The 15,322-nt window shown below is 47.2% G+C and overlaps 1 protein-coding gene across 1 annotated transcript in view; it reads right to left on the reverse strand.

Moving 5' to 3' along the window:
• Window positions 1–532: 532 nt before the first annotated feature.
• Window positions 533–15,322, reverse strand: part of DMAP1 (DNA methyltransferase 1 associated protein 1) — a 56,361-nt gene continuing 41,571 nt past the window's right edge. The window contains exons 8-11 of the mRNA XM_075832040.1: window positions 12,789–12,860; window positions 1,967–2,039; window positions 816–1,102; window positions 533–538 (exon numbers count right to left, since the gene is read on the reverse strand). Of these exons, the coding sequence (XP_075688155.1) occupies window positions 533–538; window positions 816–1,102; window positions 1,967–2,039; window positions 12,789–12,860 (438 nt within the window). The remainder of the gene's footprint in view (window positions 539–815; window positions 1,103–1,966; window positions 2,040–12,788; window positions 12,861–15,322) is intronic.

Raw genomic sequence — 15,322 nt, forward strand, 5'->3', positions numbered from 1 at the left:
ATAACTACTATAATACTGCCCCTATATACAAGAATATAACTACTATAATACTGCCCCTATATACAAGAATATAACTACTATAATACTGCCCCCTATATACAAGAATATAACTACTATAATACTGCCCCTATATACAAGAATATAACTACTATAATACTGCCCCTATATACAAGAATATAACTACTATAATACTTCTCCTATATACAAGAATATAACTACTATAATACTGCTCCTATATACAAGAATATAACTACTATAATACTGCTCCTATATACAAGAATATAACTACTATAATACTGCTCCTATATACAAGAATATTACTACTATAATACTGCCCCCTATATACAAGAATATAACTACTATAATACTGCTCCCATATACAAGAATATAACTACTATAATACTGCTTCCTATATACAAGAATATAACTACTATAATACTGCTCCCTATATACAAACAATGAAGATAGATTTTTTTATTTCCTGAGGGGTAATTTATTAGGTTGTAATTAATGAGTTTTGTAATCTGAGTGATTATTTCTGGGAATTATTAGGAAAGACATTAGTTTTATGGAATTTTCTTGCTGTAGTGAACAGCAGTAATGAGAGGATCAGCGGCGCCTTGTTTTGTGTCCTTCTGTACAATCGCTGGGTGACCCTTCCCCCACAGCAGGATTTCTTGTCCTGGTGTCTTTAGTATATCTGGATATTACCTTTAACATTCCCAGAACAGAGCACGGAGGTTCAGCAGTGACCCCTCCCCCACTCTATGGATCAGTGATCGGCGCCTCTTACCTGCTGGTTATTATACACTCACCGAGTTGGGGGTCAGCGGAGCTCCGACCACGTCTATGATGGGATCCTTCACCTCCAGTTTGATGTCCTCGGTGCAGACAGGGGCCTGGCTCTCCACGCTGGGAACTTCTACGGGTGCGACCATGGCGGTGGTTCCAGTTTTAGATAAAGCTTCGAAGCGATGGCGGAGCATCTGTAGCTCGTACTCGCAGTTGGAGAAGGCTTGTTTGAGCTCATAGAGCAGGACCAGATCACTGCGCAATTCATTAAACATCTGCACTATGTCCTCAGTCGGCATCGGGCTCAGATCTGTGGAGAAACGAGAAAAAAAAAGGGTCTGCATCATCGAGACGTCCAGGACCGGTCAAGATGGATTTTACATGTCTGGATGTGAACAAAGATGGTTTCCATTCACTGACAGAAAACTGGGGTTTTGGATAATGCTGAGCTCAGAAGGCTACGTGTATTATGGAGTCAGGTTTTGGCGTAAATTGTGCAAAAAATAACAACAAAATGCTAATGGCGACGTGTGGAAAATTAGCGCTTTTCTCGATGTTCACCAAATTTGAAGAGTGGCGAGAAAAGTCAGCGCGGTCTCTAAGAAGACAAAGTTTAAACCACATGTATTAAGAAGTTTATGTGAAAATGGTGAAAACTTTGGCACAAATGTACGCCTGCGGTGAGGAAGCAGAGGTGTTATTTTCGATCAGCTCAAAATTTATTAAGAAGCGCAAATCACACCCACCAGCGGGTTTACGGAGAGCGGGTGAGAGGCGCCATTATTAGTAATCGTCCGTACGCTCCATGCTATGAACCCTCCTCATCATCCGCAGTCCCCAGAAAGTAAAGCAGGTGGAGAATCATGTAAAGAGGTCGCCCGTGCCTCACACCCCACAAAACCCGGCACATGAAGACGACCGGCTCAGCCCCTCCCCCTCTGATCCGGCCGCGTCGTCCTATATTATTCCCTGACGCTGCACTTTATAATAGTAGAAGAGAATGGAAGCGCGCGCGGCTCCTCGTCAGAAGTTCTGGCGCGCGCCGCTATCTGCAAACTCTCTGTATTAGTGCGGAATAAAACACAGTCCATCGGGACTACAAAGAGCTCAGCGCTGGCATCTTGTCCCCCTCCCCCCTCCACTACTGGCGCCCTTCCTTTTTTTTCTTACTCACCTACTCCGAGTTCCGATAGCATCTGATCCAGAGCTTTAATCTTCTTCTGTCCAACTGAGCTGGGGAGTTTCATCTGCAAACACAAAGGTAGAAAGGAGCCACACAGCTCTGTTAGGCCTCACTCGCAGAATCCTAGTTCAAAAGGCAGACGGATCGCTTTTTATAGAGCAGAGAAAAGCCAGACGGAATGAAAGGAAGAAAGGTAGAAATAAAATATACTGAGGGGGGAAAGAGGGGGAAGGGAGCACCGCTGGGGGGACAGTACGGGGGAAGGGTGATGGCGCTCCTTACTGTCGCGGGCCTACCAGGAATCCCATTTTGCAATTGTCTGTGTAACCAAACCCCTAACAAAGCGGCGCGGGGGATAAAGTTCACCGCTCTGGTTTCCCAAAACTACTTCCTGCAGTGGAACGAAGATGAAACGCTCCCACTTGCTGCACGTCTCGTTACAATGGCCTCGTTTGATGCCGCGTTCCCATTTAGCCGGTTTTTTCTAATCCTTCTAGGGCAGGAGGCTCTTTCTGTGCGTAGCGCCGGCGCCCCCTGAGCAGTGGGGATTCATTTAGCAGGTGATATAACAAAGAGGCGAGAAGTTAGACTCAACATAGAAGTGCGGCCGAAAGCCCACAAAAGACAGGAGCAAGGAGTAAGCCGGCGGAGCAGAAAGCAGCGGGAGCCGCAGGCGCCAAACGCAGGAAAACTTATTACCCGTACTCATTAAAAATGACAAGTAAAAATAGGATCACTTAACAGACACTTGTTACCGATTGAATTACATGTGGAAGATCACAGGTAACGCTGCAGCCCAAATTTCCACCGCATCACAAGGCCACGGAGACGGCAGCGTCAGCCCCGATTCACCACCACTCGCCGCCACTTTGATTCTTACAAAGCTCAGTGGACGAGCGCCGTGTGAATAATTAGACGAGGAGTAAATGGCCACTAACCCACCGGCCGCTACTGGGCTATTTAAATGCTCTGTGCATCAGTGTCAGGACGCGGCTCCGGCGGACGGCGGTTAATCAGCGCAGACTGAACCCTCGTTACGCTGCCATTGTACAAGACTGGAACAAAGAACTACAATCATCACCGCGCGATGATATTCTCCGGCATGACAAACACAATCCACCTCCGGCTGCACTCAACGTGTGGTGAACGTACAGGACAGAGAATCGCTGACATAGCGGCTCCTCCAGCTCATCACAGGCCCGGCCCGAGCCAATAAAGGGCGATTCCCAGCACAGGTAAGGAGGTCACGCCGCCAGGTTATACCAGTAAAAGGGCGTCCAGGATTAGACAAACATGCTGGATTTCTTCCAAAAACTGCGCCACATCTGTGTCAGGTAGTGAATGTGGCTGCAGTACCACACACAACCTGTGGAGAGGTGTGGCGCTGTTTTAGAAGAAAGCCGCCATGTAGATCTAATCCCGGACAACCTCTATAAAGGTCTGATTTGTGATAGTGTCAGATACCTAGAACGCAGCGCGGTACCAGAGCGAGGTCAAGTGACCTGGACTGCTGGATGACATGAGGTGGGTTCAATAACTTCATAAGACGCCAAACATGAGAAATGAACACGTCACAGAGCGCCCCACCGCAGCCAATCAGCATTCATTTCTCATATTCGCCATGGTTTAGGAAGCTCATAGTGACCTCTGCTATTTCTACCAACTTTTGGGGGTCCTGAAGGAGCGAGTCGCGGGTATGCAACATATTAAAGGGCCAGTCCAGTCTGTAAACGTATAACAAACAGTTCTGCTACTTTATAAAATTCTTTGCGTTTTAAAATCTCTGTTTTCAAGATCTCCGCTTGTTGTCCGTAAATGAAAACATTCTTGCCGTCATCCAGAGGCTCAAAACTCCCCCTGACCTAGTCCTGCTCACACAGCTGAGGGTTACAACGTATCAGTCTGTGAGATAAACCAAGCTGAAAAACAAATCTCTCTCGTGTCCTAGGCTGATCGCTCTGACCTGCACGGATACGTTGTAACAAGCACTCAGCTGTGAGAAGTATTATTTCTATCCAAGTTTTCAGCTCCCGGATAGAACTCATAGTTACTGACAGCAAGAGGAGAGGTTAAAAATAAAACGCTCTATTAAAAAGCTGCAGAACGTTACAAAGCGAAGCTACAATTGACTGGACACCGGCCCTTTAAGATATTTGGCGTTATTTGTTTTCGCTTTGCCTGGATCTGGGGCTGGCGTAGAAGTAAAGGGTCAGGAGACAGGTTTCGGGCGCTCGTCTACTGTCCGTTGTTCTCAGTGCGACGCTCTGCACCGTAGACCAGCACCTGTCCCTCCATCAGACGCTCCATAGAGTGCGGACGTCTACTGCCCGTTGTTCTCGGTGCGACGCTCTGCACCGCAGACCAGCACCTGTCCCTCCATCAGACGCTCTATAGAGTGCGGACGTCTACTGTCCGTTGTTCTCGGTGCGACGCTCTGCACCTGTCCCTCCATCAGACGCTCTATAGAGTGCGGACGTCTACTGTCCGTTGTTCTCGGTGCGACGCTCTGCACCGCAGACCAGTACCTGTCCCTCCATCAGACGCTCTATAGAGTGCGGACGTCTACTGTCCGTTGTTCTCGGTGCGACGCTCTGCACCGCAGACCAGCACCTGTCCCTCCATCAGACGCTCTATAGAGTGCGGACGTCTACTGTCTGTTGTTCTCGGTGCGACGCTCTGCACCTGTCCCTCCATCAGACGCTCTATAGAGTGCGGACGTCTACTGTCCGTTGTTCTCGGTGCGACGCTCTGCACCTGTCCCTCCATCAGACGCTCTATAGAGTGCGGACGTCTACTGTCCGTTGTTCTCGGTGCGACGCTCTGCACCTGTCCCTCCATCAGACGCTCTATAGAGTGCGGACGTCCGTCTCTTTGCCTCTTTCCTCCACCCTCTAAATATAATCAATTAATCTTTCCACTAATTTTTCTTTTTTGCGCGCTGTTCTCTCTTCCGCGTGGAGAGACTTCATTGGCTCTTGGGAGCCGGAGTATATTTTAATTTTGCCATCATTAAGAAAATGCTCTGATTTATGCGGCCGCTGTCAGACTAATATCTTTAGAATGTAGCTGCTGCGGCGATTCATCTTAAAGAGTGATGAGGCCTGATTGCTCTCTATGCAGAATGTATTAGGAGTAAATGAGCAGTCTATTACTCACAGGCCGCTGATAATCTGTTAGGTAAGCTCCGTTAGCTAAACACATTTGGAGATGGCGTCACACGGGTTGACCACACTGCCCGGCCGTCAGCACAAAACAATTAACCCCCAATGTGCCCGTCCGCAAGAAGAAGGGGTGATCGACGCGGCAGCAGAAGACTGTACAGGACAGGCCGCCCACAGCAATGATATTATAGACCAGACCAACCTGATCCCAAGACCAAACGCACACGAGGCGGATTATGTGCGGATTTACCACCAGTGTTTTCGTGCATCAAATCCGAAGCGCAATAAACTAGCAGCAAAGTGAACGCGATATCAAGAAATCTCATCTACACGTTTTTTTTTTACTGCACGTACATTGACCTGCGGTGCGTATTTTAAAATCCGCAGCATGTCAATTTATTTTACGTTTCCGCTTGCGAATTGTATCGGACTAGTTTAAAAGAAAAGAAAAAAAACAAAAAACAAAATCTTCAGCATAAAAACGCACTTATTTCCGCTACAAAATGTAAAAACCGCACCTAAAAAAAAATGCATCAAAAACCGCACTATTTGGTGCGGATTATACCTGCAATTTTGATGCAGATTTTCTGCACCAAATTCCGCAACGTGTGCATTTAGCCGAATATAACTCCACACCGCCCAATGCCTGACCGTTAATGACAATGACCATCTGCACACAACCGGCCCCTGTACAAGTAGATTAATGGACACTATGTATATACATTACTTATCCTGTACTGATCCTGAGTTACATCCTGTATTATACTCCAGAGCTGCACTCACTATTCTGCTGGTGGAGTCACTGTGTACATACATTACATTACTTATCCTGTACTGATCCTGAGTTATATCCTGTATTATACTCCAGAGCTGCACTCACTATTCTGCTGGAGGAGTCACTGTGTACATACATTACATTACTTATCCTGTACTGATCCTGAGTTACATCCTGTATTATACTCCAGAGCTGCACTCACTATTCTGCTGGTGGAGTCACTGTGTACATACATTACATTACTTATCCTGTACTGATCCTGAGTTACATCCTGTATTACACTCCAGAGCTGCACTCACTATTCTGCTGGTGGAGTCACAGTGTACATACATTACATTACTTATCCTGTACTGATCCGGAGTTATATCCTGTATTATACTCCAGAGCTGCACTCACTATTCTGCTGGTGGAGTCACAGTGTACATACATTACATTACTTATCCTGTACTGATCCTGAGTTACATCCTGTATTATACTCCAGAGCTGCACTCACTATTCTGCTAGTGGAGTCACTGTGTATATACATTACTTATCCTGTACTGATCCTGCGTTACATCCTGTATTACACTCCAGAGCTGCACTCACTATTCTGCTGGTGGAGTCACAGTGTACATACATTACATTACTTATCCTGTACTGATCCGGAGTTATATCCTGTATTATACTCCAGAGCTGCACTCACTATTCTCCCGGTGGAGTCACTGTGTACATACATTACATTACTAATCCAGTACTGATCCTGAGTTACATCCTGTATTATACTGCAGAGCTGCACTCACTATTCTGCTGGTGGAGTCACTGTGTACATACATACATTACATTACTTATCCTGTACTGATCCTGAGTTATATCCTGTATTATACTCCAGAGCTGCACTCACTATTCTGCTAGTGGAGTCACTGTGTACATACATTACATTACTTATCCTGTACTGATCCTGAGTTATATCCTGTATTATACTCCAGAGCTGCACTCACTATTCTGCTAGTGGAGTCACTGTGTACATACATTACATTACTTATCCTGTACTGATCCTGAGCTATATCCTGTATTATACTCCAGAGCTGCACTCACTATTCTTCTGGTGGAGTCACTGTATACATACATTACATTACTTATCCTGTACTGATCCTGAGTTACATCCTGTATTATACTCCAGAGCTGCACTCACTATTCTGCTGGTGGAGTCACTATGTACATACATTACATTACTTATCCTGTACTGATCCTGAGTTATATCCTGTATTATACTCCAGAGCTGCACTCACTATTCTGCTGGAGTCACTGTGTACATACATTACATTACTTATCCTGTACTGATCCTGAGTTATATCCTGTATTATACTCCAGAGCTGCACTCACTATTCTGCTGGAGTCACTGTGTACATACATTACTTATCCTGTACTGACCCTGAGTTACATCCTGTATTATACTCCAGAGCTGCACTCACTATTCTGCTGGTGGAGTCACTGTGTACATACATTACATTACTTATCCTGTACTGATCCTGAGTTACATCCTGTATTATACTCCAGAGCTGTACTCACTATTCTGCTGGTGGAGTCACTGTGTCTCCAGCAGCAGAATAGTGAGTGCAGCTCTGGAGTATAATACAGGATATAACTCAGGATCAGTACAGGATAAGTAATGTAATGTACACAGTGACTCCACCAGCAGAATAGTGAGTGCAGCTCTGGAGTATAATACAGGATGTAACTCCGGATCAGTACAGGATAAGTATACACAGTGGCCTGGCTGTTTACGGAGGTTTATTTTATGTGGAAACTGTACAACGGTGAACAGAGTTGAACTTACAGTGGGATATAAAAAGTCCACACGCCCCTGTTAAAATGCCAGCTTTTTGTCATGTCAAAAAATCAGTAAAATGAATAATTTCAGAACTTTTTCCACCTTTCATGTCTCCTATAATCTGAACAATTCCATTGGAAAACAAACTGAAATCATTTAGTGGATAAAAATAAAAATAACAAAACTCCAATAATGCGGTTGCATAAGCCCGGCCACGTTATACCAAGACCTCCATCCAGTCTGCCGAAAGCATGTGCGGAAACGTGTTCTGTCTGATGAGACCGAGGTGGAACTTTTTGGCCATAATTCCATAACCTTTATTTGTCACAAAGTCGGCACTGCACATCACCAAAAGAACCCTATACCCACAGTGACGCACGGCGAAGGCAGCATTATGGAGCACGGCGGGGGCAGCATTATGGAGCATGGCGGGGGTAGCATTATGGAGCATGGCGGGGGCAGCATTATGGAGCACGGTAGAGGCAGCATTATGGAGCATGGCGGGGGCAGCATTATGGAGCATGGCGGGGGCAGCATTATGGAGCATGGCGGGGGCAGCATTATGGAGCACGGCGGGGGCAGCATTATACTTTGGGGCTGTTTTTCTGCAGCTGGGACTGGGGCTTTAGTGAAGGGAATTATGAACAGCTCCAAATATCAGTCGATTTTATCACAAAACCTGAAGCCGCTGCTAAAAAGCTGAAGATGAGGAGGAATTTCACCTTTCAGCTCGACGACGACACAAAGTAACAAAAGAAGATGATCAGCCGGAGCCCAGACCTGAACCCCACTGACAATCTGCGGGGTGACCTGGAGGGGGCGCACACAGGAGACGCCAAGTCACGATCTGCCATGTGATCGACTTCTACACAACAAGACTGAAGCTTCATAAAGTCAAAGGGGAATTCAACAAAGTATTCGTTTAAGGGTGTGCAGATTTATGCAACCGCATGATTTATGTTCTTTATTTTTCCCCTATAAATGATTTCAGTTTCTTTTTTCTATGGAATTGTTCAGATTTTGGGTCACATTAAAGGTGGGAAAAGTTCTGAAATGATTCATCTTGGGCTGATTTTTTTGTCATGACAGAACCCGGTCATTGTAACAGGGGCGTGTAGACTTTTTATATCCTCTGTACATGATGGATTGGGACGGCATTGAGTTCTCAGTTCATTTCATTCTTGAATAAATATATTAGAAAACATTCCATTAATAGACCTTAAAAGGAAAGTCGACATCTTTGGACAGGGGGCCGTCGTCTATACAGGGGGCCGTCGTCTATACAGGGGGCCGTCGTCTATACAGGGGGCCGTCGTCTATACAGGGGGCCGTCGTCTATACAGGGGGTCGTCTATACAGGGGGCGCCGTCGTCTATACAGGGGGCCGTCGTCTATACAGGGGGCCGTCGTCTATACAGGGGGCCGTCGTCTATACAGGGGGCCGTCGTCTATACAGGGGGCCGTCGTCTATACAGGGGGCCGTCGTCTATACAGGGGGCCGTCGTCTATACAGGGGGCCGTCGTCTATACAGGGGGCCGTCGTCTATACAGGGGGCCGTCGTCTATACAGGGGGTCGTCGTCTATACAGGGGGCCGTCGTCTATACAGGGGGCCGTCGTCTATACAGGGGGCCGTCGTCTATACAGGGGGTCGTCGTCTATACAGGGGGTCGTCGTCTATACAGGGGGCGTCGTCTATACAGGGGGCGCCGTCTATACAGGGGGCGCCGTCTATACAGGGGGCGCCGTCTATACAGGGGGCGCCGTCTATACAGGGGGCGCCGTCTATACAGGGGTCAGAAACTTTCAGCACTCCAGCTGTTGTGGAACTACAACTCCCAGGATGCACGGACAGTAAAAGGCTATATTTTTCCAGCTAAAGGCTGTCCGGGCATGCTGGGAATTGTAGTTTCACAACAACTGAACTGCAGAAAGTTGCTGACCCCTAATCTATGATAACAATGAATGTCAGGTGAGTGCAAGCTCTTGAGAACAGAGATCCCAGGCCTGAATACAAAACAGTGCACACACTGGTGCATTCTGGGTAAGACCCTGTGACCGGACCCTCGCCTGTAGATCAGGCCCTGCCCCACTTCTCAGAGCTGACACAGAGGAACTTCGTTGCAGAAACTGATTCGCCGGCGGATTTCGCGCTCATTTGATCGTTGTTGTTTTTTTTAAGGTTAATATATTTTGGCCGTTTTCCAACTCTCGACATCTTCTCCCCGTGGTCCTGTAGAAGCGTCGCACTTGCTCAGATAATTACACACACACGTCTCTTTTGATTTAGGGACTGCGGCTCCCATAGCTGTGTAATAAACAACGGGCGAAGCTGCACGGGAGAGTCATAAATAGGCAGGAGACCTCCAACAAAGTGCAAGATCATCGCATTGTGAGAGGGCGAGATCACTGCAGCCTCCAATACTGGCACTGAATGACTGCCTACATGTATAGGGAGGCGACAACTCAAGTGTCAGGGGGGAGGGAGGAAGGCAAATAACAGCAACTTCCCCGCAGCGCAGAAGCTAAAAGTGAATCTCCAACTTTTATCAATCTTAAGTTCTTAGTTCGATCATTCGGAGGAGATTTATTTCATAACATCTTCATAGCGGTCGGAGCTCTGTTCTTATGATACAAAGCTCCAAATCCTCTGCACAAAACGTAGAGTTACAGGCAGTCTGCAGCCACCACTAGGGGGAGCTCCCTGCATACTGTGTTATTACGGGGTTTAATGTATAGCTCATATGCAGTGAGCTCCCTCTAGTGGCGGCTGCTGGCAGCCGGAACTTAATCATTTAACTGTATGTCAATGCCAAAAATGTGAAGTTCTGGATCAGGAAAACCCAATTATATATGCGATTGTCCTGAGGCCACTTTATAATAAGTGTTCTGTGTCGCTGCTGCTCACACCTCAATCAGATAGGAGGACATGGCGGACAGGAGCGCATACTATCCAGGCTGAAGCTGGTGCCGTATACAGGTCAATATGCCCCATGTTGTAATATTCATCATTATCGGGATGCTGATCATTGCACTGCAATGATGGGAGTGATTATTCCTGTAGAACATCGCACCGTTCGCTACAAGTGCTTGTGTGGCTGCACCTGTATGTTCTCCTACCAGAACGGATGAAGTTTAATGGTTAACTAGTGACGGGCGAGAAACATGTCAAGTTCCCAGTCTGTTACATGTGATGACATTTCCACCGGCCGGGACCGATCATCGCAGTGACAGACACGTAACGGCGGCCGTTATTCGTCGTTCTGATTGGATCTTTACCCATCGCTAGGAGCGTGCGCAGAGTAACCGCGACATTATATCACGCAGGACTGAACAGGACCGGTCCACTGGTTTATATCTCAATGGTTTTCCTGCGACTGGTCCCGTCAGTGGGTAAAGTAACGGATCATTAGAGGGGGCGGATATTATAACTGGGACATCGCAACGTGTGATCTGTTCCGGTGCGTAGTTCAATAATGGTTATATGAGGGAGAGGGGGTGGATAATCAGCTGACCGTTCGTGCGTCCCAAAGTCTGCGCTAAGAGGGGGGGGGGGGGGAGGTGGGATCTGGTCAAGCCCCTTCCCATTGTTTATTGGCTGCATTGTCTTACTAGTCGCTCACCCGAGAATTTATACCCCACTCCAAGATGTGAAACGCGTTCTTCAGCAGGTTCTGAGCGTTTCATTTCAAGGTGACCAAAGGTCGGACTGTAAAAACCAGGGGACCCGGGCGCAGTCCTGACTCAATCATTATTAGTAGATGACGAGGATTAGGCGAGCGGCTCCAGTCAGCACAGACTCATCATCCTGCGGAGATTCTCCTGCGCTGCTAATTAATCAAAGCGCGTCTGTCAGGAGCGGAATATTAATAAGTGCTGACACCGCGCCCGCTCCCTTCACTGTCCCACGTTCCGGCGTCCATGTCCATCTCTGTCAGCCGGGCTCCCAACACGCTTTGCATTCGTGAATAGAAATCATTTTAAGCCGGTGAACTCGCTCTTACGCCGTTTATGTCGTCTCTGCTACATTAGGCCGGGGATGTTTATTTGCGGACATCTTGCGGATTTAACCACTTCAGTGCCGCAGTGTTACAATACATTGGTCAGTGAAGATTAAATCCTGTGTCAATATTCAGGAAGCTGAGCTATGTGGAGCTGTTTGTAGAGCTGCTTTACCTGTCCCTGGGCTGCTGCCTGCAACATGGAGAGAAAACTGCGGCCCCGAGGATTTTCCTCCCTGACAACATGGCGGCTCTTCAGGGTCTAAATTGATTTATTCTCCGCTCCTTGACTCAGCAGAGCTGGGCGACCGCAATGTGACCGTGAGCACGACGTCCTCTCCACTTCTCAGCAAGAACAGCAACAGCTAATGCAGCAAACAGCTCCACAGATCTCAGCTCCCTGAAGTGTGCCATGAAGGAAGGCAGATATTGGGGTTCCCTGCAGTCACTCCTGAATGTTCATGTGCGGAGTGAAGTTAGCAGCACAATAATGCACATTACCACGTCTCACTCCTCACGGCTTCCAACCAGCAGCGGATGATACGGGGCCCGCAGTAAGAAACAAGTCCACGGATGTTGGGAGTTTTAGTCTTAACATCACCGGAAAAAGAATTCAGGAGAGGAAATGAACTTTAGAAAATATATACGTGCCTACAGAATTATTTGAAATGGTCAGCTTTATTCTCTTGGAGAGAAGTGGAGCCACACATTTCCAGAAACCGCTTATCTCTTGCTCTATTAAAATAGCCTGCATGGTTGTGAGCTACAATACTTGTTGATGGAAGGAGTCGGGGCTGACCGTGGTCTGTCCCCCCATCTTTGGCCACGTGGAATGATTATTTACATTAACGAATAAAATGATCGGTGCGAAGATGGTGAAACGCGGCAGCGCTCCTGGAAACGACTGTTGCTGCTCCACTACTGATGCGTGACCGCAGTCTGCTCCACTCAATCCTATACTAACATGACTATAGGGGTTCAGACCGACCTGTTGACGTACCCCCTTAAAGGGCCATTTCACTAATGATAAGAGTGACGGGTGAGAGTGAATAGAAGTGATAACATACCCTCTGGCTGCGCAGCGTCACCCCTGCCGATTTGAAATCTGGATATCTGATCCCAGCAGTTTCGGGTACAGCCTGGAAAAAATAAGGAACAAGTGAGAATGACATAAACCGATTACATACAAAATCTTCCTAAAATCCAATAAGTCCAAAGCGGCAGGAAATGCGTAACTACGATCCTCGGAGTCTGAGCGTCAGTAAAATACAACAATGGAGGGCATGGAGTGAGCGTCAGTAAAATACAACAATGGAGGGCATGGAGTGAGCGTCAGTAAAATACAACAATGGAGGGCATGGATTGAGCGTCAGTAAAATACAACAATGGAGGGCATGGAGTGAGCGTCAGTAAAATACAACAATGGAGGACATGGAGTGAGCGTCAGTAAAATACAACAATGGAGGGCATGGAGTGAGCGTCAGTAAAATACAACAATGGAGGGCATGGATTGAGCGTCAGTAAAATACAACAATGGAGGGCATGGAGTGAGCGTCAGTAAAATACAACAATGGAGGGCATGGAGTGAGCGTCAGTAAAATACAACAATGGAGGGCATGGATTGAGCGTCAGTAAAATACAACAATGGAGGGCATGGAGTGAGCGTCAGTAAAATACAACAATGGAGGGCATGGAGTGAGCGTCAGTAAAATACAACAATGGAGGGCATGGAGTGAGCGTCAGTAAAATACAACAATGGAGGGCATGGATTGAGCGTCAGTAAAATACAACAATGGAGGGCATGGATTGAGCGTCAGTAAAATACAAAAATTGAGGGCATGGAGTGAGCGTCAGTAAAATACAACAATGGAGGGCATGGAGTGGTTGTCTGATCTGGTGAGAGGTGATGCAGCTCCCCTGATCCAATATCACAGCAGATCTGCTATTCAGGGGTCTGGGAAAGCTGGGTTCCTATAATAGCGGTGGTCACCCAGCTTTCCAAGCAACAGAAAGGACTAATAGATTCTTTAACATCCTGAGAGGACAACGCGGACTTGTAGATTCAATGCCCCTAGACAGGAAGTGTCCGGTGCGCAGGAAAGTGGCTCCCCACGATGAACGCTTCAGGTCTCATCGACTTCTGTGACGATTTGCAGATGCGCCGGTGTAAAGTAACCGGTTTACAAGAACGAGCGACTGCACTGAAGGACAAGCCAGAAAAAAGCCGCAGCCAGGGTTACGAAGCAGGAAAAGCGCGGCATATATATATACATATACACACGGGACGCCCAGACAAGAAAGACATTAACCCCTTAACAACTCAGCAAGTTCTGGTCCTAATGAAGAGGACACGTATCACCTCTGCCTCCGGCATTCACACATTTATTCTATTTTCTCCGTAACATTTTTTCAATAATAAAATTTTTTGTAAATCAATTTCTAATAATCTTGTTTTTTAACCCTTTTGTGGCCTATTAGTGGACATTTACTTTTGCCATAAACACTATGATCAGCACTGATTGCAGTGTCTAAGGGGTTAAACAGGGGGGGGGGGGGATCATGGTCTCTCGATGCGCAGCTGCTGCGCCCGCGTCACCCATGCACCACGCATGTAATATACAGCACGGGGCACTAAGCTTGTGTGAGACGTCTCTGGGTTACAACGCACTTTATTAGAGAGATTTGATAGGAGATCTGATGACCTCCGGGGGAAGGGTGCAGGTCAGGAGCACCTCCAAAAATTTGATTTTGGGTCGGTTCCTGATGTGAATGATAAATATAATATTTCAAAGCAGCACAATTTACTCCGACATCCCCCGTTCTGACCGCTCGGTGCTTGTGGGACACAATTAACTCCTGAGCTGCCGGGGCCCAGGAAAAAGCCCTAAAGCAGCACAACGTCACTTGGCTCAATAGCAGTTTGATTGCAACCATTAAACACCCAGAAGAAGAGGGGCTCAGGGGAGCGGCACCGTCCTTGCTATTGATTCAAGGTTTCCTGATTGCCCCCTGAGCGTAAACACAGCAGCAGAGAGGGCACTTAGCATGCAGGCGGCACAAGGGCGGCATGACACTTGTCAATGATTTTACGCCAGGACCCATCAGCGAGGAGTCGTCGCCTCCAGACACGCGCGAGGTGTTAATTCCAGTTATTTGCAAAAACAAATACGAGACAACGCAGCCCATGAAATTAAACCAGGGAAGGGCAAAGAAAGAACCCGCAATATATGTGTCACGCCGCGGCTCAACAAGACGGCTTATAGCGCTGATATGCGCCAATCCCCAGCATCGCAACTTCCGGGGAACACGGGTCATATACACAAATGTAATACTTCACTTACACATGAAACTTCAATGGAGGCCGATGAAACTTAGATTGTGAGCTCTTGTGAGCAGTGCAATCCCTCCACTTCACACTGTTGGATATTGTTACCCTGCACTAGAACTGCGGGGAGGAGATGATGACGTGCGATGGAATACGTGGTACTTTGTAATCGCCCTTCTTTGTAGGGGTTCTACAGTGTGAACCCTGATAATGAGCTGATTGGGGGACAGAACGCTGCTGGGTCCATGCGATAAACCGGGAGAAGCGACCAGCGAC

The sequence above is a fragment of the Rhinoderma darwinii genome, chromosome 7, assembly GCF_050947455.1.
Source record: "Rhinoderma darwinii isolate aRhiDar2 chromosome 7, aRhiDar2.hap1, whole genome shotgun sequence".
In the NCBI taxonomy this organism is placed as follows: Eukaryota; Metazoa; Chordata; class Amphibia; order Anura; family Rhinodermatidae; genus Rhinoderma; species Rhinoderma darwinii.